At 42.6% G+C, this 26,363-nt stretch overlaps 1 protein-coding gene and 1 pseudogene across 2 annotated transcripts in view; both read left to right on the forward strand.

Moving 5' to 3' along the window:
• Positions 1-9,360: 9,360 nt before the first annotated feature.
• Positions 9,361-10,128, forward strand: LOC309550537 (annotated as a pseudogene). Its single transcript has one exon. The product of its transcript is annotated as an uncharacterized misc_RNA (transcript).
• An 8,184-nt stretch (positions 10,129-18,312) lies between these two features.
• Positions 18,313-26,363, forward strand: part of LOC309551353 (cytochrome P450 3A9-like) — a 140,762-nt gene continuing 132,711 nt past the window's right edge. The window contains exons 1-3 of the mRNA XM_082251906.1: positions 18,313-18,511; positions 22,242-22,335; positions 24,200-24,252. Coding sequence (XP_082108032.1) covers positions 18,441-18,511; positions 22,242-22,335; positions 24,200-24,252 — 218 coding nt within the window. The 5' untranslated portion in view covers positions 18,313-18,440. The remainder of the gene's footprint in view (positions 18,512-22,241; positions 22,336-24,199; positions 24,253-26,363) is intronic.

Raw genomic sequence — 26,363 nt, forward strand, 5'->3', positions numbered from 1 at the left:
ATATTTTATCCAACAATTGGGCATCATATTGTGTTTTTGTGCATTAAGATTCAAAAAAGTGTTTTTTTTTTTCATGAAAAAATTGCATTTGGAAAATTGCTGCGCATATACTGTGTGACAAAAAAATTGAAACACCCCCAATTTCATTCTGTAGGGCCTCTGCTTTAAATAAAATATATCATGTTTGGGGGTTCAAAGTAATTTTTTAGCAAAAAAAAAAAATTTAAACAAAGTGTCAGAAAAGGCTTGGTCTTCAAGTGATTAGAAGAGTGGGTGATGTGTGGCATAAGCTTCTAATGTTGGGCATAAAATGCAAGGACAGTCCAAACATCCCCCAAATGACCCCTATTTGGAAAGTAGACACCCCAAGCTATTTGCTGAGAGGCATGTTAAGTCCATGTAATATTTTATATTTTGCCACAAGTTTCTGGAAAATTACAATTGTTTTTTTTTTTACACAAAGTTGTCATTTAAATTATATATTGCTCACACATGCCATGGGTATATGTGGAACTACACCCCAAAATACATTCTGCCAGGGATACCACATGTGAAAGACTTTTTGGCAGTTTAGCCAAAAACGGAGCCAGTGCCAGGTGCAAGGATTTTTATCTACATGGGCGAAGGTGCATTTTGGTGCCCCCTCCACAATGCAACCCCCCCACATCCAAATGGCATATGGCCGGGCGCAGCGTGGAAGTTTTAGTTTGCCTCACCTGCCAGCTTCCTATAGCCAGGGAGGGGAAGCGGAAAATGCATAATCCTACAATGGGATTGTGCATTCCCTGCTTCCTCACTGGCTATAGGAAGCTGGCAGGTGAGGCAAACTAAAACTTCCACGCTGCACCCAATAAGAGAGAGGGTGCAGCGTTAGATAAAAGAAGACAGGTATTTTAAAAATCTGAATCCTATAGTTGCCAACTGTAGCACCCTCCTAGATAGGTGCTAGGAAGAATAGTTTGCTCTGCCTGTTTAACAGGGGAGCAGCAGGCAAATCATAGTCTGCTCCATCTGCTTATCAGGGGAGCCTGATCAGTAGTTATGCCTGTTGCATGTGTCCATGTGTGATTAATCTGGGCTGAGGGAGTGTCCCCACTGTATCCAATAGGGGAGCCTGTTGGACAGTGGAGGAAGCCCACCCAGTGACACACAGGCTTTGCAACTATCCCAGTGGGTTGGCACAAACAGTTGTGCATCCTTTGATATGTTATAAAAGCCAAGGGCACATGTGACAGGGTGTCTTTGGGCGGGAAGCCAGGTACCAGGAGGAGGTTGACGGCTGTCTCTCCTCCTGTCTGTATGGAAGGTGGTCACAGGCGGTCGGCCTAGTGAGCCAGAAGTGTGGTGCTGAGCCAGGAGGTCCAGTGGATGCTGACAAGTGGAGTTGAAGGCAGAGCAACCTTGGGGAAAAACAGTGTCCGTGAGTACCGGGAAGCTTGCCAGGGGTCTGCCCAGGAAGGGGACCACTCCAGAGGAGAGTCAGTGGACAGGGGCTAGCATGCACAGCAAGTGAGAAAAGGGGGTGCCAAGTTAGGACCCTGAAGAGAAACTATAATAGGATCATATTCTTTATCTTCGCTTCAGTGTCAAGGTGAAGCAGCGGCCTTGCCGCACACGACAGCTAGTTGTCCTCAAGATTTGTGCATAGTTCATAGTTGGAGTATCCCACTCATCCCTTCTCCCATCCCAGTTCCAAATAAAACACACAAAAAAACAAATCCTCTGGACTGTTCATTGTCTGAGCCAAGCATCTAAAGTGACACGTTTCTACAGACTGTTGCTACAGGTAACCCAGGGGAATCCAGAAAGTGCAATTCTCAACAGCCCTCTAGGGGGCAGTGCTACATTTGGGGGCTCATCCGGGATATCGCCCTGGGTTACCGGAATGGTTGCTAATGGCAACGGCCGCAGAAAATTACCAAAAATTTAATTTTTCTCTCAAGAACTGTGTTCTAATGCTCAATAGAAGTGTGAGGCCTGCTCTACAGGAGATAGGGAGAGTGGGATGAAGAATCAAATGCACAACAATGGTTGCCAATGACAACAGAAGAACCTTTGTTTGAACTGTGAATTGTCTGCTCAAGTAATGTGCTGGAGAGCGGGAGAGTTGCATCTTTCTGTGAAAATGGACTGTGCCTGCTTAACAGTAAATGGTGCAAATGTGTGGACGGAGAAAATGGCGGCCCAGGGCACATGGATCGGTGTGTCGGGAGCCATATGTGTGCTAGAGCTATGCAGGAAAATGTTGACCGTGCATCCAATGACAGCGGGACATTCTTCCAACATAGTGGCAAAGTGGATGCTGTAAAGAAAACTGTTGACAATGCGTTCAATGACAGTGGGACATTTTTCAAATACAGTATGGTGAGTCTTGCCTGTAAAAGAGCTAGGAAGAGAAATGTTGGCCATGCATATGACAGTGGGACAGTTCTACTACATAGCAAAGAGGGTCAGCTGATGGAGGCGCAGTGGGAGCCCTGGTACAGGCAAGGATGGTGGATGCGTGCAAGTTGAGAGGAACAGTCCGCTTTACAGTAACTTCCATGCAGGCTGAGCTAAGATGGAGGGGTTACTGTACCACGCGGGAAAGCACACGCTGGAAAGTTCTGCCTAGCAGGAGGAACCACCGCCAATCCGGAGATGTGGGCAGAGACGCCGTTCACTCACAGCCAATCTGGAACAGAAAGGAAAGTCTATAAATTACTTCCCCCTCCGGATGGGGCTGAGAGGAGCAAGATGGCGAGTACCAGAGTGAGCCGAAGTGCAGATTCTATCCCACGTGTTAGCGGAGAACCTGCGGAGCAGATCGGAGAGCCGAAGACATCCACCCTGTGGAACAGGGGTGCGGATGGTGCCCGAAGGAAGACTGGCATTGTGCACCGGACGAGGCATGGAGCATTTGGGCCTGGTATGTCCTCAGTGTCTGAATGTGACCATGTGTATGCAGGTGTGGGTCAGTGTTGGCATTGCAGCCATCTTCTGCTGCGGGAGGAAGAGAGTGGAGGTCGGCCCAAAAAGTTAAATGTGTTTTGGGAGACCGAAGTCACTCACGCCCTGTTGGCTGCAGAGTCGGGGCCTTTCACGGGTCTTGGAAGAGGAGTGCTGAGGTTCCTAATGCAGCTGGAGTCCATGCAAACTGTCAGTGGTCCAGAGTGCAAGTGGAGAGAGACCCGAATGGCCAAGCCGGGATGCATGCAGGGAGCGGCCACCTGGTGCATCAAAAGCTGCAGTGGAGGAACTGTAGCACCCTCCTAGATAGGTGCTAGGAAGAATAGTTTGCTCTGCCTGTTTAACAGGGGAGCAGCAGGAAAATCATAGTCTGCTCCATCTGCTTATCAGGGTAACCTGATCAGTAGTTATGCCTGTTGCATGTCTCCATGTGTGATTCATCTGGGCCGAGGGAGTGTCCCCACTGTATCCAATAGGGGGGCATGTTGGACAGTGGAGGAAACCCAGCCAGTGACACACAAGCTTTGTAACTATCCCAGTGGGTTGGCACAAACAGTGGTGCATCCTGGGATATGTTATAAAAGCCAAGGGCACATGTGACAGGGTGTTTTTGGGCAGGAAGCCAGGTCCCAGGAGGAGGTTGATGGCTGTCTCTTCTCCTGTCTGTATGGAAGGTGGTCACAGGCAGTCGGCCTAGTGAGCCAGAAGTGTGGTGCTGAGCCAGGAGGTCCAGTGGATGCTGGCAAGTGGAGCTGAAGGCAGAGCAACCTTGGGGAAAAACAGTGTCCGTGAGTACCGGGAAGCTTGCCAGGGGTCTGCCCAGGAAGGAAACCACTCCAGTGGAGAGTCAGTGGACAGGGGCTAGCACGCACAGCAAGTGAGAAAGAGAGTGCCAAGTTAGGACCCTGAAGAGAAAATATAACAGGGTCATATTTTTTATCTTCACTTCAGTGTCAAGGTGAAGCAGTGGCCTTGCCGCACACGACAGCAAGTCTCAAGATTTGTGCATAGTTCATAGTTGGAGTATCCCATCCCAGTTCCAAATAAAACACAAAAAAAAAAAACAAATCCCCTTGACGGTTCATTGTCTGAGCCAAGCATCTAATGTGATAAGTTTCTACAGTCTGTTGCTATGGGTAACCTAGAGGAATCCAGAAAGTGCGATTCTCAGCAGCCCTCTAGGGGGCAGGGCTACACAACATTAAAAAAAAACATTTCCAGGGACACTTTTTTGCTGTGTGCCCAGCCAGCCACTATAGGCAGAGAATGAGTTTATTTAGGGGCAGGGCATTCTTTTAAAATGAGTGTGATTCTAAAACAGGCTTATTGTTAAAGTGGTAGCAAGGCCGCATTTTGAAAACTTGCTGACAGGCATGATTTTTATGACATAAGAAGACATGTCTGTCTCTTCTGTCATAAAAGCTTGCTCCTACCTGTCAGCCACCATGTATACTGAGTTGTGCATGCGCAGCTCAGTGTACATTGGTCGCTGCAGCGATGTAACTCCTATGTTCATGCGCAGGAGTGACATCATCGTGGCCCGCCCATTCAAGTGGCTGAAGACATGGAACCCAGAAGGAAGACCCGCTGGTTTGATCACACCACAGTGCTGGAAGGCTTCTTTGAAAAGTAAGTCTGTCATAATGTGCTAAAATGCTTTGCATACCAGCATATTATGGCATATACCTGCAGGGAGCCGCTAAAAAGAAAAACATATATATACTGGACTTTCCTGCCACTTTAAAGATGAAGATTAGCTAAAAAAAAAAAAATCTCTATAGCTTCAGTGAGCGTACTTACCAATAATGAAAGTTATCCCAAGCAGCTGGATTCTGTGCAGAGATGCCCCATCTCCCTCTGAACTTCTGCTGTGGGGGTTAATAGCCTTTGGGTCTTCTGTGGAGCTCTTCCCCATTCACAGATGCCCCCCCCAGCACACCTCTTCCACTTATGCCCCCCATCAGACCTCTGTACCACCCAGCACTACTCTGCCACCAATATGCCCCGAGCAGACCTCTTCCTCCGATGCCCCCCAGCATACCTCCTAATCCTTCCCCTCACCACCCCTTTCCCCATTCCCCATTCGGCACAACTATGTCTCCAATCACTCCCCCTTCCCCCATCCAGCACACTTATGCCTCTAAACACCACCCCCCCCATACCTATGGCTCCAATCAACCCCCCTTCCCCAACCAGCACACCCACCTATGCCTCCAATCACCCCCCATCCAGCACACCCACCTATGCCACCAATCCTCCCCCATCCAGCACACCCACCTATGCCTCTAATCACTCCCCATCCAGCATACCCACCTATGCCACCAATCACCCTCCCCCACACACACATACATCCAGTCTCCTGTGACAATATTATTCTCCCTCATCTTCTTTCCTGGTGTGTATCAGAGGACAGGCAGCCCACATGTGATTACCTTGCACAGGCACTTCTTGGTGTCTATGAAGAAGCCAAGGAGTGTCCAGGAAGCATGCACTGCCCCTCTCCCTAGCTGCACTGCAGGATGGAGAGGGGAGGTCCCAGGGGGTTATACAGTAGTTGGTACTCTTCCTGGTGCAAGACAGTCTACTTAAATGCCAGCATTGTAGCCTGTGTGTGGGGGGGGGGGGGGATTGGGGCATGGGCTATACAGTGTGCTGGGAGAGGAAGGTCTCGGGCTACACAGTATGCCACCTATCATGTACAGCAATGTGTGTGGGCGGCCATGGGCTTTACTGGGACACAGCTAAACAGTGAGGACACAGTTGAGGCGAGATGCCTAGCGAAATGGCAATATGGTTGGTGAAAGAGTGTATCAATGTGCCTTAATGAAATATTAAATTTCATGATACCAGAGAAATACATTTCAGCTAGTGCCCACTTCACAATGGAATATGATCTCTGGAAATTACATTAACACATCTCAGTCATATCTCCTGGACACTTAACAGTTAGAGTTTGCATACAGATTACAGACACATTGATAAGTGTTTACATATTAAACACATCTCAGTCATTCATCCTGGACACTTAACAGTTAGACTTTTGCATATGGATTACAGACGACACCTGAATACATTGACAATTACTTACATCTTAACACATCAGACAGCTGAGCAGAGACGGAACGGCCCTTCCACAAACGCAACTTCAGACACAAGACGCCCCACATTTACAGCAATGTGTTAGGGAAAACACAAACCTTTTCATTTATTGTTTTAGTAGATATATTCTATTGTTAAACTGACCCATGGATTGTACACTAGTTTAAACTGGTTTTTCCCGCTCAAATGGCCCATAAATATGTGAGCTGAAATGAAATAAATCAGATGTATCCTCATTTAGCTTGAGTGCTGTATGTTTTTACATCTCCTGGCCAGAGAAGGAAAATTCACTACACGGGGGAGTTAGGACTGAAGGGTCGTAAATCATCTTGCAATTGCCTCCTGATGTGAATGAGCTAACAGTTTGGTGTCAGAAGTTGGGATCTGCCATATACAGTACCGGGTGAGTAATTTTTTTTTTATTATTGACACCCTATAGAGCAGATTAACAGTACCCGGTTAGCGCTACTGTAGCGCCTCCCAGGAATCTGATATTCCTAAAGATAATAGGGGGTCTGATGCCCCAGTTAGAAAGATAATAGAGGGTCTGATGCCCCGGTTACAAAGCAGTACTGTGTGTGATAGTGAATTTTCCCTCTAAACATTGTATATTGCTATATAGACACTTAAGTGTATTTTTAGTCGTTATATATGATTGCATGCCATTGTATAGATGTATATGTAGATTGTATGTGAGATCAAGCTGAGCTTGAAGGTATAAGCTTGCCCACTGAGAATATTTAAAAGCAAACCATAAATTGGGTGTAGATAAATCTGATTAGAAAGACGCAGGAAACCACATAAGCTGGAAAACCAGGTTTGCCAGTAAAGTCTAAAATACTGACATCAACATCCCTAGATAAACCTTCAAACTCAGCTAATCTCACTTCATATTCTGAGCTTAGAATAATGGGCAATTCTCAAGGTATGGAGAATCCCAAGGAAAAAATGAAATTTAAGTTTAGAAAATTGTATGAGAATTGTATCGTGTATGGGCAACCTTAGTCGTGTAGAGGTGTGTGAGATCCATGGATTGTTATGTTGTATTAGTTTTAATAATGTTCCTAAAGTGCTGTATCAGCAAAACATTTGATAACACTGAATGAATACTGGTTGCATAATGATTTGTTTTGTGTTTATTACTTATGTTTTAAAGTGATGTGACATTGCCACAAGTACAACTAAAGGTAACAAATCCGTGCTATGCTGGTCATGGCAACTTTTAGAAGCAAGAAAATATATTTGGTTAATTGCAAGGCTTAGGGAGTGTAAACAGCTGTATTGTCATGCAAATTGTCTGAGCAGAGTAAATTTTAAAAGGAAAGTACAAAAGAATATGTTAATTGTATATACAGATGTGTATTAACGATAATTTTTGCTTTTGAAGAATGTTCCAAATGGGTGCAATATGGTGAAGTATAATTTTCGTGTAGCCAAATGGGAAATTACTCATGTTTATTTTTGAGCTGCTCATTTTTTAACCATGGTGAACAATAATAATTTTTTTTAAATTTATGGTATACCATAACAAAAAAAATAGAAATCCACGTGGTAATAATTAATTTGACGTCAACAATTTTTGGTATTAGAAAAGTGCACTGTTAAGAAAGAAAATGTTTAACATGCTTACTGTATGCTAAATTCCTCTAACCTTTGGTTTATTTTTAGGAGGAAAATATAATGTTTGGTTACTAAATTTTTTTTTATTCTTATTTCTCAGATAAATTCTATGCCCTGGTTTTATTAATTTAAGACTTTCAGAACGAAAGAAGATCACAGCCTTCAAAGACAATTCACCAATGGGAGTATTGTTTCCAAATTGTTTTTTTCTGGTTTATTAGACTGTTTTTATGGGTGTTGTACTGCTTGTAGCAGTTTCTAAGTTCTTATTTATTGGGTGTCAGATATTTGATGTGTTATAATCTGACACATATGAGCTCTGGCATTAATGAGTTTCTATGCCTTAGATAATTAAGCATCTCCTGTCTTATAAAGTTTTTATTATATTGTGAGATGGAAGAATAGAATGGAATTGGATAAATTGTTGCTCTATTATTACACCTATAGTGTGCTAAGAATTACAATGAATATATGTCAGTGTTACTACAAATTGTTAAGGTTACTTTGGTATTGCTAATTCAAGTTTAAGACTAGGTAACCTCCTGTTGTTAATTCAATTAGCTGCATGGCCAGCCAAGCCATCTCTTTTCATTCTAAGGTGACTCATTGCCCCAGGCTTTGCATATTAATGTTCCTAGTAGTCAAGCCTTGTGTCTCCAAGTCTATTTCAAACCTGTTTGGTTTCAATTTCCTGTTTGGTGTCACTGGGCAACTGTGCCATCTCTTATAAATTTGTTTGCATGGGTACTCACTTCTAGCTGTTTTGTGTGTCTCTCTGTGTCCATGTACACAAGACAGCTTGAATTTTACTCCCTACTGTTTAGTGATCCCAGCAACTTAGCCATGCAAGGGATTCTCAGTTGTCTATTGGCCTTTAGTTCTAGGTAGCTGCCTGCTTGGGTGAGTAAGAGGACTGCAAGTTAACCCATCTCCACCTTTAGAGAAGACAAGGCAGTTCATTAGACTTTGCACCTCAACCCCTCCAAGGGCCCTCACCATTGTTGCATGTGTGGACATGCTGTGTTCTCCCCAGATAGTGCCATTAGGTATCCTTCCTGTCTTAAAATTACCTGCCTTCCTGTAAGCCCTGAACCCCAGTGCTGCAAGTGGTTCTTACTAGCATTTATTTAGCTGCCTGCCTGTAAGACCAGAAGCCCAGTGCCGCACTATACTCCTGCCATTCTTGTAAATCTTGTATTCTGTGCTATCCAAGTTCTTGTCTCTGTACTTACCTGCTATTCTTGCTGAAGTCAAAATGACTCCAGACCCAAGAACCAAGCTATCTCCCTTTGAAATTTTGATAGGGAGACCCTTCCCAGCCCCATGGACAATGAATCTATTAATTCTCATACCTTGAGATCTGCAGCAGATGCAAGAGGAATATGTGGCAAAATTAATTGAAAATTAAACAGTGATTATGGTGATATTTCGCTCTCGACCCACCCATTCAAGCCTGGAGACAGAGTCCTGGTGAAGGCCCTCCGTAAGCTGAAGTCACTAGACCCACCCTACGGACCTCCTGCGACAGTTCAAGCAGTGACCAGAACAGCCGTATTGACAGACGACTCCCTGGTTTGGATCCACACATCGCGACTGAAGGAAGCCCCACCTCTGGACCCCACGACTGCGGACCGGAGATGGTGACGAGCACCAGACGAATTCCAGTTGGATCCAGACAGACGCATTGGTACAATGCCAACGGACACCCCTACTCCTGGAAGACTTCCCATCCGTGCAGCAGTGGTACTCTTTGTAGCAAGCTCAACACTAGTAGCCACTGTCTGATTACTTGCAACATGTGCTCACCACCCGGAGAACCTCTCCTCATTATGCCCTTCCTCACCCCTGGACATGAGAGAGACACAAGACATTCATGTCTCCACTTTACAGTTGAACTCAAGCCTATTGGACACAAAGGATAACATATGGATGTTTATTGCTGCCAACATACTGAACTCTTCTGATTTTTGCCTTTCTGACCACTACCATTCCAATTATTTGTTCCCTACCTGCCTGCTAGCTGTTCCTACCCCAGTTAATGTTTTAAAAGTCTATTATAGTGGGGTATGGGCCGACTCAAGTATGGAAGACACTGATATATACACTCATCCAAATCTATATGCTTATCGTAGTGACAGATCCTCATATTCACTCACAGAAACAATGGTAGAGGTAGATACAGGATATGTAACCTCCGCTGAGGTATGTTACAACATGACCTGCAATAGAAGTTATATCCCTATGTGCACACAACCAAGTCGCCAGCCTACATACACCTTAGAATATAATGTCACCTGTTTAGAACCTCGTCTGTCAGTTACCAATAATATGACGTGCACTCATACAATAATGCAACCCAGTTATGTCAAGAATGTCCAGCTCCCTAAGGGATGGTTACTATCATGTGGGACTCATAGTTGGACATATATCCCAGGAGGGCTATTCTCAGACTCTAGGTGACCCCACCCTTATGAATAAGGTTGGGATCAAAGGTTGGGTTGAAAGAGTGTATCAATGTGCCTTAATGAAATATTAAATTTCATGATACCAGATAAATACATTTCAGCTAGTACCCACTTCACAATGGAATATGATCTCTGGAAATTACATTAACATATCTCAGTCATATCTCCTGGACACTTAACAGTTAGACTTTGCATACAGATTACAGACACATTAATAAGTGTTTACATATTAAACACATCTCAGTCATTCATCCTGGACACTTAACAGTTAGACTTTTGCATATGGATTACAGACGACACCTGAATACATTGACAATTACTTACATCTTAACACATCAGACAGCTGAGCAGAGACAGAACGGCCCTTCCACAAACACAACTTCAGACACAAGACCCCCCACATTTACAGCAATGTGTTAGGGAAAACACAAACCTTTTCATGTATTGTTTTGTAGATATATTCTATTGTTAAACTGACCCATGGATTGTACACTAGTTTAAACTGTTTTTTCCCACTCAAATGGCCCATAAATATGTGAGCTGAAATGAAATAAATCAGATGTATCCTCATTAAGCTTAAGTGCTGTATGTTTTTACATCTCCTGGCCAGAGAAGGAAAATTCACTACACGGGGGAGTTAGGACTGAAGGGTCGTAAATCATCTTGCAATTGCCTCCTGACGTGAATGAGCTAACAGTTGGCAAATAGGGAATCAGGTGTCAGAATTTACCACCCCCATCTGCCTGGCGCCCTAAGGCAGCTGCCTAAGCTGCCTTATGCTGGCCCTGAGTTTAGCCGCGTACAGGACCAAAAAATCCAATAAGCAACTTCAGGCTTTTAAAGGGCGTTATTTCCTCATTACACTTTCTGACTACCTGTCACAGTTTTGAAGGCCCTGAAATGCCAAGATAGCACAACCCCCCCCACCCCAGAATTACCCCTTTTTAGAAAGTAGACACCCCAAGCTGTTTGCTGAGAGGCATGTTGAGCCCATGGAATATTTCATGTTATGCCACAAGTTTCTGGAAAATGACAAAAAAAGCATTTATTTTTATTTTACAAAAAGTTGTCGCTTAATATATTGCTCACAAATGCCATGGGTATATGTAGAATTACACCCCATAATACATTCTGCTGCTTCTCCTGAGTATGGGGATACTTCATGTGTGAGATTTTTTAGCAGTCTAGCAACGTCTTGGACCCCAAAAACAAGTCACCGCCTTCAGGCTTTCTGAGGGCTTAAATTGCTCATTTCACTTCCTCACTGCCTATCACAGTTTTGGAGGCCATGAAATGGCAAGCTAGCACAAAAACTCCCAAATTACGGTACACCTTTTCGGAAAGTAGACATCCCAAGGTATTTGGTTTTTTGCACCCATACACGGCTAGGCTTCCAAAAAGTCTCACACATGTGGTATCCTTATACCCAGGAGAAGCAGCAGAATGTATTTTGGGGTGTAATTTCACATATATCCATGACATGTGTCAGACATATATCATTTAGTGACAACTTTGTGTAAAAGAAAATGTATAAAATGAGCTCAACATGCCTCTCAGCAAAGTCCTTGGGGAGTCTATGTTCCAAAAAGGTGTAATTTGGGGGGGGGGGGGGGGAGTCAGCAAATAAATGCTGCGTAAATTCCAGTATATATACCATAGTTTGTAGATGCTATAACTTTTGCAAAAAGCAAGCAATATACACTTATTGGGATTTTTTTTTACCAAATACATGTAGCTAAATACATTTTGGTCTAAATGTATGGAAAAAATTGAGTTTATAGGATGTTTTTTTATAACAAAAAATAGAAAATATCTTTTTTTCAAAATGTTCAATCTTTTTTAGCTTATATCATAGAAAATAAAAATCCCAGTGGTACTACCAAAAGAAAGCTCTATTTGTGGGAAAAAAAGGAAATACATTTTGTTTGGGTACAGCGTTTCATGACCACACAACTACCAGTTAAAGTAGCGCAGTGCAAACCGGAAAAAAATACTCTGATCAAAAAGTGGTTCATTTTCAGGGATTTGCAGTTTTGAATGTGAATGGATATCTCCCCAATGGAACATAGGTGGCAAATAAAAAAATCAAACAGGGGTTATTACTTCCTTACTCTAACCAAATAAAAAAAAAGTGTTGCCTTTAGTTCTATGTTCACACATTAAGCACAATAAAATAAACATTCCCCAGTAAACTATTTTTTTTAATTCTTACCCTAGCACAGTTTACAACTTAATGCTGCTGGCTCCTGATCCTCTCAGTGCAACTTTCCTGAACTTCCAGTCTTCACAGGAAAGAGTTATCAGTGGACAGTCTCTAGTCAGTTTGTTACCTAGGAGAAGGAAGAGGGAGGAGGATGGAGGAGCAGGGAGGAGCCCTGCCATCCTTGACTACTACACTGTGTGTTTCTGATGATACACGCAGTATATAGGGAGGCACAACTCTAGTTCTTGGCAGTGGTCAAGGCACCAGCTTAAACTAAAACATATGTATGGAGGACAGCTAGACTGCAAGATCATCTCCATAATCATACTTATCATATAGATGTAGCATACCCCCTTAGGGACTGCTGATGAACTTGGATACCCCACTCCTGCACAGCCAGGCACACCACATTTTCACAAGCACCCAGAGTTAGAGAACAGTCCGGGACTTTGTTTTTGTTATTTATTGAGGGTTAATAACTTGGATAGAGATGGGAGGATATGAAATGCCCACTTGAGTTCAGCAAAACTTTCAGCATAACTTCAGGGAGATCTTCCTATATACAGTCTATATACAATCTCCTTCACTTGCCTCCTGCACACACTTGTTTCAGCTGAATCACTGTAGAATAATTTGACAGGCTCCCAGTCAGATGTTAGCAATACATGTAGTGAGACAGCTTGTATCTTATCATCTGTAGCCGTTGATCCCGGCACCACCAACCGACCTGGCTGCAGCTGCCCATTTTACTAGCCCCCCCAGGCTAACCCTCACTCCAGTCCTCCCGACTGACACTTCACTAGCCCACCCGGCTGACTCTTCACCATTCCACTTTGCTGAATCTCCGGAGATCTCTCAGGGAATGATCAAGACTTAAGCACACCACTGTCTTCAGGGAGACTGACTACATGTGGCAGTTCCCCCCCCCCCCCCCTGTTAGTCCTCAACAGTGCTGCTCTATTCACTTTGTCCTCTCTTACTCCCATACCTCCAGGAAGGGCTTCGTCCCAAGTGTTATGGCAGAATCCTTCAAGTATCCAAGCCCCGGCCGATGCAGGACACCTGCCCCAGACTAGAGGGTAACCCTAAAGAGCCACTGACAGGCTCCTTAGCACTGTATTTCTGTCTTCCACCTGACTGCCCCTGCTGGTATGGCCCATATCTATTTATGGAGTGGTCTCAGCCCCATGCCAGCCTACCTCTGAAAATTGGCATAGGCTCCATAAATATTCAAGGCAGCTCCTCCTAACTGTCAAAAAAGGATTGAGTTAAATAATAGTCCCAATCGCACAAAAAAGGGTGCTCCAGTGCAGGGCTAAATCAGTGCAACTTCACATCAAAGGTGACTTATGTGCTTCCTGTGACTCTTCAAGTGTGGCCGGTGTGATGGGTCAATGGTGCTCCCCTCACTCCCAGGACCGCACTTACCACAAGGAAGAACCCCTACAAGGGTAATGGGCCTATATTCCGGGTTAGATGTGGTTCCTATGACCCTCAAAGGTCATCCCTTGGTTCCTCTGGATGTTACATCAATAAGGATCCTATCACCTTGGATAACTAGGAACAGTCAACTTCCTCACATGTGTACCCGGAGTACATCTGGAATCTGAGAGATCACACTATAGGACCCCCGTTGGCTGTTCCCAGTTATCCAAGGTGATAGGATCCTTATTGATGTAACATCCAGAGGAACCAAGGGATAACCTTTGAGGGTCATAGGAACCACATCTAACCCAGATTATAGGCCCATTACCCCTGTAGGGGTTCTTCCTTCTGGTAAGTGCGGTCCTGGGAGTGAGGGTAGCACCATTGACTCATCACTCCGGCCACACTTGAAGAGTCACGGGAAGCACTTAAGTCACCTTTGATGTGAAGTTGCACTAATTTAGTCCTGCACTGGAGCACCCTTTTTTTGTGCGATTGGGACTATTATATAACTCAATCTTTTTTTTGACAGTTATATTTCACTTTATGTAAGAATAAGACACCTATGTTGTATATACTTCCCTGTATATGAATTTGTCCACTTCTTATGCTTATGCGATTTGGAATCGCATCACTTTGCCCTATTAATTACCTGCCCTATTAGCACCTTATTTCTTTATTATTTTAGATACTTATTAGTATCCACTTTCACCTGCCCCTTTGGGGCTTACTCATTGTTGAATTTATTCACACTCAGTCACTTCAGCACTTTATTTCGGATTCTGATTGTTATCTGCACTTTTTTGATTACAATGGACATTTCTATGTATTGATTGATCTATATCACTGAGCCACTCAGTCACCTTATATATATGCACTTTAATCATTGCAGAAGGACCACCTCTTTCCTTCTTTAAACACTACTGGTCACTTATTTGTGTATCACCCAGTATATCAAGTATAAGCATTTATTTGGTGTTCATTTTCTTGATTACATATTAACCATTTAGCCATTTATTTATCCTTTACTTGCTGATATAAATCTTACAGTGTGACCACACTTACACAACTTTCTATTTGTACTCTTTCATTCATATTTGGCAGCGCCATTTACCTCCTCAATAATCCTTTCATTTCTACTGTATACATTTGTTAACAGTTAAGAGGTAGGCTGCAGCCAACTTTCTACACTTTATATTATTTATCCTAAGCGTGGATCTTTCCCCCCTTTTTACAGCTCCTCCTAACCTTCACCCACTAATTTTAGAAGATTCTCCAACCTTCTAGACCAGGGGGAGGCATCAGAGAGCTGCCAGGATGAGTTACCCAGTTCTGGACCTTCTGAACCCTGACCCAGATTCCATGGCTCAGATTTAGCTCTGAGCTAAACTATATTTTACCTACTCTAAATCCTAACATACTCTGTACTAACTTTTAACACACACTAGAGGGTGCTACAGAGAGAAAAAAATACATGGAGGAGGTCCCTTAGACTTACAGATACAGGGCATAGAAAAAAAGTGTTCCAAAAAGAGGGGGAGATACCTTTATACTTATATGTAAGCAAGAAGTTTTTTGAATATTCCACATACAGACAAGAATTCCAGGAGGTTGAAATTATGATTGGGGTCTGACTCATTAATATGAGTGATCAATTCTGTTTAGAGTTATTTAGTTGAGTATTTGTTGCATTATGGACTCTAAAAAACTTTATAAGGGGTCATGTATAAACCAATGTTTAGGAATTCTGGATATGTTTGTTTATATTTGTTGGTTTATATGTAATGTATGTGTAGTGCTGTGCACTCTGCATGGGCTCCACATGTGCACTTGACTTAACTCTTGACCTTCTGTACATCTGTACAGGATGGGGAGCCTCTGCATTGCAATCTGCTCCTGTTGCTCTGGGAGACAGACAGCTGGCAGGAGTGCCAACAAAATCTCTCCTTCTGCTCGAGGCCATGTCACTTATAACAGGTACACGCAATCAACAGGCTACTTGTTACACTTCCGTTACCCCAGGTAACCACTTGTGTTTTCATACTACTCCACTCCACACTAACATCTTCATACCCCCAATGTGATAAGACCTATTAGGTAAACTATGTAGGTGTCAGTTACTTACGATAAACCTCTTTAGTAATTTCAGACCAGGCGAGGACAACATTTCAATACTTTATCTAAGAAAGGTGCAATTCAGACATCTTACAGTCCAACATAAAAAGGCATTATTCATTCCTTATTCCCTAACTATACCTACAGGCTGAATGCTGCCCCGGCATACCTGCAAAGGTGTACTCCAGCAGTTATAGTTCTTCAGAGGCACTCTCGCCCAAATGCAAATCCTTTAGCGGCATGTTCCAGTGCTGGTGTCTTCATTGTGAACCCCAGGTTAAATGTCTCTACATGCTGGCAGTGGTACACAACCTCCTTCTGCTGCTCTGGGTCTCATCCCCTCTCTTAACCCCCTATGGGTCTTGCAACCCACAGCTGCTCTAGTTTCCTTGCAGGGGAAAGCTCTCCCAATACCCAACCTGGTGCTCTGCTAAGGAGAGAACTCTCTGTGCCAAGTCATTGACCCAATTTATATCTCACAGAATAAGTGGGCCAAACTCAGACAAAAACCCGCCAAAAAGACCATGAAATTGGGACTGGCATTAACTCCTATCCTCCCAGCTGGGACAGCAACTAACCAACTGTTTCACCTGCCCACATACAGTATGTAGTTTCACCTTTTATGTCTGCATGACAGTGTCTGTTTTTGTCTTAACAGGGTATTTGAAAGGTGTAATTGTGATATTTATGTTAAGAATTGCTCTTAATACATTATGTAGTTTTATTACTTTGTTTGTATGTTCAACCTTTTCTCTGTAAGGTCATACAGACCTCACAGTGGGGGGGGGGGGGGGGTGGTTCACACACAATCAGATAGCTGCAGCCACCAGGATTGTGTGTAAAACTAACAAGCAGACTCCCACCTGTCAGGTGGATTGCTTACACCCCCCCCCCCCCCCCCCGCAGGCTCAGGACCAACATGGCAGGTGGTGGGGAGGGAGGAGAGCGGACACCCTTTCTATTGGTGACCTGGAAAGCAACGTGTATGACATCACTACCGGGTCACCCTGTCACCTTCCCAAGTGATCTGCATTGCAATACATTCAGTGGAGCCCAGAGGAGACATGTCTCATCAAAGAGAACCTGTCACCAAAAATCATCACATAGAATACTTTTTTGTCCCTTATGTAAAAAAAAAAAAAAAGTTAGGTAAAAAATGTTCTTTTAACTGCAAAAAAATATAGTTACACCCAAGCACATAGAATCTCCCCCAAAAAATGTTGAGGCCCTCCCACCCCCACATATATGTACATATGAACATTAAGGCCCCTTTCACACTATCCGTCCGTCGGACGGATTCCGTTTTTCTCAGCGGGGGATCGAGCCGCCGATCCCCCGCTGAGCAGCAGGATGACAGCTGTGTCTCCGCGCTGTGTGCAGAGACACAGCTGTCAGTTCCCCATGCATCTCTATGGGGGAAATTGGATGGGAACTGACCATCTGTCCATTCTCATCCGATCCCATCCGATCCGATCCGCTGGACGGATGGAAAATAGGGTTTCCATCTGTCCAGATTTGATGGATCGGATCGGGTCGGATGTCAGCGGACGTGTCTCCACTGCCATCCGATGCCCCATAGGAATGCATGGGGGGACCGTTCAGATCCGCCAAAAAAACGAACAGGCGGATCTGAACGGTCCGCATGTGTGAAAGGAGCCTAACGTGTCAGAAGCGCCTACACATGAAAATGTTGATTGCAGTACACATTACATATCGCCGTCCACGCGAGAGGGAGCAATATTTCTAGTACAAGACCTCCTCCATAACACTAAACTTATGACCTATAGGGGGCTTTTGATTTGTAGCCTACAGAAAATATAGAGTTCTGAAATTGGTCACCATTTCACGGCGCACACAAACCTAAGGGTTTGCATGTTGGATATCTACTCAGTGCAACCTCATCTTTTATATGTCACCAAAAATTGGGTTATTTATTGGGTTTGCCCTAAAAATCACTTCAGTGTGTTTTTTACAGACATTTTGCATTTCCTAGACCTTTCCATTTATGGCCAGCTTTAGGACTTCCTTGTTTAGGCAGGGCGACTACCACCTATTTTTGCAAATGTTGTGCAACTAAAACCTTTAATACTAATTGTTAGACCTATGCAAAGAATGGAACAAACTGTATTGATAATGCTCCTGTAGACATTAAACACTTATGTAATGAAATAAGTGACTAATTATGCCTGCATAATCATGCTTTTGCTCAGTATGAAAAATCAATAACTGTGTGTGACCCTACTTATATGACTTTTAAAGTACTATTTTTTTCCCATAAAACACATAAGCTTTCCCTATATGCACTTGTTCCTTGTACAGTTGTTGCACAATACCTTCGCTTGGAATGTATGTATTTATCACATCCAAGCACTACCGTCTGTGGCCAGCCCATGAGATCATATGACTGCTCTGTGAGATACAAAGGAAGTTGCTAGGCTTGACAACAAGGAACTGGAAAGCAGCTGTACAATGTACTAGAATATAGGAAACAAAGAGCTAGGGTGAAGGAGACATAGAAGGTAGTACATGCTGACATTAAGGACAGTGGACGTCATAGAAGAATCATGAACTTCATCCCCAGCTTCTCTTCAGAGACTTGGATCCTAATAGCTTTATTTTGGCTTCTCTTTTTAATGTGAGTATAATATAGTCTGACATAATACACAATATACACACTAGTATACTATACATACAAGGAGCATGATTTAGTTACAACATTATGTGTACAAACATGGGACCGCACACTTCCTACACAGATACAAGTTTATTTAATAACTAACAGTAGACATTATGCAAATACATTTCTCATAATGATGTGATTTCTTAAATTAAGTAACAGTTAACAGTTAATTAAGTAATTAAGTTCAGAAATGAAAAGTGACTTGTAACTTCCACACCTGTCTTGCAGGCTTCTATTGTATTATACTAAATAAAAGTAATGAAATAGAATTAAATATGTTTTTCTATAAAAGAGTATTTAATATTGATATGTTGAAACCCTGGGCTATATCATAGACATTGGACTTAAGGAGGAAAAAAAAGCTGGATAAGTGATTGTGTTGCTAATTATACGCTATATCAACTTCCTGACACACCTATAGAAATGTATGTGTTCTAGGTTACTTATAATATGCATTGGCTGCTATGAGCTGCATAGAGTATGAAACACAGATTCAAGAATAACTACATTTTATTTCTGGATTAAAGTATAGCTATGCCCCTTATATCTTCCTACATGCTTCAGTTTTGATTGCTAATTTTATTTAGGCATTTAGTAAGGTATTTGAATAAGCTAAGTAAATAGGGAGTGACTGCCAGTGCTTGTGCCAAGTCTAAAGAAAGTGGGCAAAACATGACAGAAATGCCCCAACAGAATGGACCAACATTAGGGAAACATATTTGGGCCAGATTAATAAGGCATTAGAGATGCTGTAAATTTCCAGAGATGTGGATATAGTCCGAAGCTTAAATTCACAAAACCCGTGCATCATTTTCATTTTTAGTACCAATGTGTGCAACAAATTCTCGCAGTTCTTGCAACACCTTTATTGTCTGTCCCTATTGTTGAGAAAAATTCATAAAGAGTTCAGATTCATAAAAGATTTAGAATTCAGATTCTGTTAAGTTCAAAGAGTGTCGAAAATACAGATGTTGCAGCTTCTGACAGATTTGTGTACATGTCCATAAAGTGTACAGTGTATTAATCTGTTGCAGAATTGTCTCAGAAAAATTATGTCTGCACACAATGCTTAAGCTGACCATAGATGGATCGAATCTCGGCCAGTTCAGCGGGGACTGGATGAGATTCAATCCATCTATTGGCAGGCTGGTTGTACTCAAGTCAATCCATACGACTTGGGTGCAACCAGCCCATTGAATTATTTGTATGTGATCACTGCCAGCGGCGATATAGCTGACAGCAGTAATTGTGTTCTGCCGGCAGGGAAGGCTCCCCGCCAGCAGAACACAATAGCGCTGCGGAAGGGTTCCAATCCTGCTTGGTGGAAGGAAAGAAAATTGCATAATCTATGGGTTGCTTTACATATGCAACACATTTTACTCAACATGAAAGAGGTCTAATTTACATCCACTTTTCATTTCACCAGTATGGTGTATTTCTTTATGTACTGTATGCATTTTCTATATGTAAGTATTTCTTTATGAACTTGTCACAGCAATGGAGACAGACAGTAAGGCCCCTTTCCCACATGCGGACCATTTGTTCTATCAATTCGGTCACGTTTGAAGTTTACATCAGTTTTTCATTCGTTTTTCATCCTTTTTTACATCAGTTTTTTACATCTGCCAGCTAGAATCCCTAACCGCTTGAATCCCGGAGCCATTCTTTAATACAAAAATGGACCGTTTGTCTGTTTACATCTGCTTTTAGTCCGGTCCGTTTTTCTTCCGATTTGTTTTTTAACGGAAAAAAAACATGACTTTGATCCGTTCCAAAAAAAAAAAACAGATGTTGATGGAAGCGGATGTAAACGGATGTACAGTAAAACCTTGGATTGCGAGCATAATTCGTTCCGGAAACATGCTTGTAATCCAAAGCACTCTTATATCAAAGCGAATTTCCCCATAAGAAATAATGGAAACTCAGATGATTTGTTCCACAACCATTTATTCATAAATCCTTCAGTTTTCTAGTCCATATAAAAAGATTATAGCATTGCGATAGGTTATATAACCATAAAATGTCATTCCACAAGGGGATTGGAAGCAAAATCCAGCAGGAGCTACAGGGTAGCAATATGGTTCCATTTAATGAAGGTACAACATTTAGCAACTCACATGGTTGATGAATAAAACAGGCACATCTAAGTATGCAGGTATCCGGGGTAAAGCTGTCCACATAGACTATCTTCTGCACCGCCGGCTGCCAGTCTGTAATCCTGACCGGGAAGACCACCCTGCAGTAAAGCGATCTGAAAGCGAGGGGCAGCATGGAAGGGATGACGTAGATGGCAGTGCGGAGGATGGTCTATGTGGACAGCTTTACCACTGATGCCTGCATCCTTAGATGTGCCTGTTCCAATCATCAACCATGTGAATTGCTAAATGTTGTACCCTCATTAAATGTAACCATATTGCTACACTTAGAGGCGCCTCTCTTCTCTTTTATACTCAGCTGTGACTTGAGGCTACTTGTATATCAAGACAACGCTTGTATATCAAGTAAAAATTTATTTGAAAATTTTGCTTGTCTTGCAAAGCGCTCTTAAACCAAGTTACTCTCAAACCAAGGTTTTACTGTAAATAGATGACCATCCATTTACATCTGTTTTTCCATTGAGATGCATTGATGTCCGTTTTTCATCCGTCAACAGATGGATGAAAAATGGACAAACAGTCCGCATCTGTGAAAGAGGCATAATAGTTTTTCAGCTGAGAACTACTTGAATGTGTTGCACATGTCAGTCCTAACAATGAAAATGTTGCAGGGATTTATAATTTGACACAAGGCGTGCAATTACATCCAAACCTCCAGGAATGGGTTGCACATGTGTTACTGAATTGCCCTCTTTATGTTGACCATGCAAGAAATCCCAAACACTAGTAATGAAGCTCCTTTTCTACATCAATTAGCAATTAATCAATATGATACTTCAAGAGCACACAGCACCTCTATTATGTGGGAAAGACATTTCTATCGAAAGGTTTATGTAAGGATTACAGGTATGCAGCCTATACTAAGACTTTTATGTAAATATGGTATAGTAGTATAGTATAAAGACATATCTAAACCTAAAAGCAAAAGTGTTTTGCAGCCCTTGGATGTGGTGGCTACATTAGATTTCATTTGTCAGCCTAAACCTGTTTTAGCACGTACAGAAATTACCCGTTAATCTTGCCTGACCAGCAGTGTCCTTGTCTCATTCTGTGAGCTGCAGAAGAAACCACAAACATCCCTATCCTATAAAAAGTTTTAGTCTCATTAAACCACCTTGTGATGGAATTAGGCAGCTTGTGTGAAAACCATGACACCTTCCATAGATACAGTGGAGAGAAGAGTGTAGCCATACGGGACAGGAAGTGTGTTATTTGCAGCATTACCTGGTAAAAAAAAAAAAGCCTGGAAAGAAGAAAAGGAATGCAGCCACCACATCTAAGAACTGGTAAGCTGCAATATAGTACATCATTTTTTGGGGGTTTTGTATACCCTTCAATGTTAACTAAGCTATGCAAATCTACTGTATGCTACATTTTGAGGAAGTAGTACAAACTGACACTATGGGGTCTAAATAAATAGTAGTTTTTGTATTACTATTTTTTTTTTTTTTTGCTCTATCATTTTCTGTTTACTTGTACTTTATATGTAACATTTATTTTTTTTTACTATATTTCTTATTTCTACTCAGTTACGGTGTATGGCCATATGGAATATTTAAGAAGTTGAAAGTTCCAGGCCCCTCTCCAGTTCCATTTATTGGAACATTTCTTGGATATAGAAAAGTAAGTATGTGATTTTATCAAAGACCCGAAATTCCCAATCTTTATCTAACCGAGAGTCACATTTACTGGTATGAAAATTTTTGAAAAAACATCACCTGGCTGATGATATTTAATAATGTACCCATTTAGTGTGCAATATTATGGCAATAGACTATACATATGATAATAACGTATATAGAAAACTTTGCCTGTTTTACGTTTTAGAAAAACTATACAGGAATAAAATCTCTGGTAATTACTGTATATCCCTGTGGTGCTTCCTGGATAAATTAAGGACCTCTTTAAAGTCCAACATTAGCCAAGCAATTTTTCGTTTTTCATAAAGCAAGGAAGGGTTATAGCCTCTATCCAGTTTTTATTGCCAAGTAAACAAAGACAAAAATAAAAACCTAAACAGAAATGCTAGTACCCTCCAGGAGCAGCCTCATATACTTGTATTGCCACATGAATAGTATGCTTACACTGTATAAATCTGAACAATCTGTAACAATGACTCGACAGACCCGGTAAATCCCACCAGATACTTGTATTCATTAACTGGTATGTAAGAAAAACGCTACTCAACACATTCAAATGAATGCAAAAGTCCACAGATTGTGCAATGCACATATTGCTATCTGACAAAAAAATGTGCATGGACATAAAGGTAAATGCAATGTCCATAATACTATGAACAATGTGATTCACAAGTTCGCTTTTGTACATAAAAATGCCCAAACACAGTCAGTTTGAGAAATGAAGAACTCTGATGTTAACTTCATTGCACATTATATAGTAGAGAGCACTTGCTGTATTCAATATACTAGCAAACAATTTCATTTCACAAGACACCATCCTCAAATATACCAGGCATGCAGGTCATATGTCACTATACTTTAGCAAACCAGAGTGTCATCCAAGTGCCTGTACCTCTAAAACACATGACCAAGAATCCATAAGAATCCATATGAGATAGAGTATAGCAGCAGGGAGAGAGAACGGTAATATGTGTCTCCAGGATCGGGCATTGCCAAAGCCTAGCAATATAACTGACGCATTTCACTGTAACAGCATCATCATAGGCACATACTAAGGCTACAATGAACTCAGACTAAAATGTCAAAAGGAGCAGAGCTGGTAACACGCAACCAAACCAACACTCACCTGGTTTGTTCCTATAGGGCTTCAAATCAAAATTCCATTGCATGATATCTCAACATATAGTATATGTTCCATTTCATGATATTTATGTGTGTGGGGCACAAAATGCCATATAAAACTACATGCTATAAAGTTTGGATAGCAGCATTGAGCATAAACTGTAGGTCTCCCTGGTTGGTTAGTTGAGTCTTTCCTGATTGCCTAATAGTTTTCACAATGTCACTTAAGCCCCGGTTCACATTTGTGCAATTGCGGAGATCGCATGTAATTCGGAGCGCACTGCTCCTAAATTACATGCGATCTTATGTGCGGTGCGAATTTCAGCCATACACTTTGTATGGCTGAATTCGCACCGCATCCGCAATAAACTCACACATGAGGTATTTTTTTCATCCGCAGCAGAATCGGATCGCATTGAGGTTCACACTAGCGCGATCTGATTCTGTGTGAACTTGCAGATCGCACTGCGATATGCGATCACAACTGGGGGTATCGTTAACTTTTAATTGACACCACCTGCGAATTGCATATGGCAGTGTGAACTGCCAGAGGTGCGGATGCGATGCGGGATCACGCTGCATATTCTCAGCGTTCCCGCATCGCACAAATGTGAACTGGCACTAAACAAAGTTTGGATGTTAGGTGCCATACAGTATTATTCATCTGCAAATATGCATGTTTATTTGTGTATGTTTGTGTGTTTATATGTTTGCTAATTTTGCAGGGCGTGGTTCAGTATGATGTGGAATGCTTTAAAAAATATGGAAAATTATGGGGGTGAGTTCAAAGCTCCAGAATATACATTTTGTTATGATACCAGTTTCTAGTTGAGCCGATGATTCTAAATTATACCCTATGTAGCCAGATGCTGGGCTACAGCAATATGAATATGAAGACATTGCTCTTTATTCTTCTCTCCCTTTACTGAGAAACGGATGTTATGCTGCACCTTCTTCCTCTGACCAGCAGGAGGAGATCTAAAGCCCAAGCAACCTATAAACTTATAGGCAGAATGCTCAGAATCCTGGAAGTTGTAGTTTTAGATGGCAAGATGGCAGCTATATAATGGCTACAATATAATGGTTACAATACAAATGCCAATAGGCAATGTGCAGTAGGGGGAGTGGAGATAGGATTTTTATTAAACTACACCCAAAGGTTTTTTTTTTTTGGCACTGAGGGAGTTAAAGAGAGCACCACTGACTATGCCTGAATATTCACCTGTCAGCTGTAGCTCATACTAGTGGAGATCCAAGCTTGTGACTTGGAGTGAGGACACCCTGGGCAGCACAGTACTGCCCACATGACAGGACCACACCGCTGTCACAGGAAGACAGGAGTGTCCACTCACCTTCTGCTTCTCATCGCTGATCACCAGAGACTACCTTCTAAAGCCCCGTACACACGTACCGATCGTCGGCGAACGATCGGCCGTCTTTTGTCCCCAGGCTGTCGGTGTCTGTTGAAAAGTGCAAAGACAGCACAAGAATTTTGTCCGCCGACTACAGCCGACTGCAGAAGTGATGTCATGTAATGGTTAACTTTCCCTGTGTTTTTTCTTTTCTGAGCATGCCCAGTCTTGCAAATCTGCGGTCTGTCGGCCGAATTCTGTACTGACTGGCGAACAATCGGCCGCTCTGGTGTCGGCATACAAAAATTTTAATGCTTGCATGACAGATTCTTTTCAGCCGAATGTGCGCTGTCGGCTGTCGGAGGCATCATACTAACAAGCCGAAAATCGGCAGATCGGTACGTGTGTACGGGCCTTAAATCAAAAGATCACCGCAGGATTCCAGGGACTGGTGAAAGGGCTAGTCACCCACTGCTGATACTGTTAGAAAGGACTGAGCCACTCAGAGCAGGACACCAAGTGTACCCAATCTATACCACTCCCATACTGCACCCTCAAAAAAAACGAAAAAAACGTTTTCTTTGTTTATGTTATAAAATTTTGTAAATAAGTAAAGTTTTCTCCTGCACTGAGCACTGATGAGGCTGCATTGATGGGCACTGATGAGGCTGCACTGATGGGCACTGATGAGGTGGCACTAATGGGCACTGATGATGAGGCACTAATATGCAACACTGATGGGCACTGATAGGCGGCACTGATATGCAGACCTGATGGGCACTGATAGGTGGCAATGATAGGTGCCAATGATATGCAGAACTGATGAGCACTGATGGGCACTGATAGGCGGCACTAATGGGCACTTATAGGTGGCACTGATGGGAAATGATAGGCGGCACTGATGGGTGGTACTGATGGGCACAGATAGATGGCTCTAATAGGCAGCACTGATGAGGAGGTACTGACACGCATTACTGCTGGGCACTGATTGGCATCCCTAATAGGCACTGAGTGGCATCTTTGATAAGCACTGATTGGCATTCCTGGTGGCCTAGGGTTGGCATCCCTAGTGGCATGGGTTGGCATCCCTGGTGGGGCTCTAGTGGACATCTCTGATAGGTCTGCACTGATAATCAATGCGCTAAATATCAGTGCAGACCCCCCTGTCAGGAGAGCCACCGATCGGCTCTCCTCTAATCGCGCCTTGTCAGCGCGAACTGAGGAAAGCTGATAAACGGCATTTCCTGGCTACCATGTCTCAGGCCCAGTCCTTTCTACTTCCCATGCCTCACAATTGGTCAGTGAGACTGCCAAAATTAGTAACAGATCAGTGTGGAATGGAGACCAGATGTCTTGACCACAGGAGGTAACTGAAACTTGTAAAACTGATCACCCAGTACTCTGGGGCTTCTGAGGCACTCTGGGGTGCATGTAAAACTTCTAGAAGCCTGCTATACATGGCTGGTGACAGATCCCTTTGTTATTGAATATGCATTTATGTATTTTTTAGCTGCTCAACAATTTATTTTTAGCAATG

Source organism: Pelophylax lessonae (genome assembly GCF_965119305.1).
Source record: "Pelophylax lessonae genome assembly, chromosome: 3".
Taxonomy (NCBI): domain Eukaryota; kingdom Metazoa; phylum Chordata; class Amphibia; order Anura; family Ranidae; genus Pelophylax; species Pelophylax lessonae.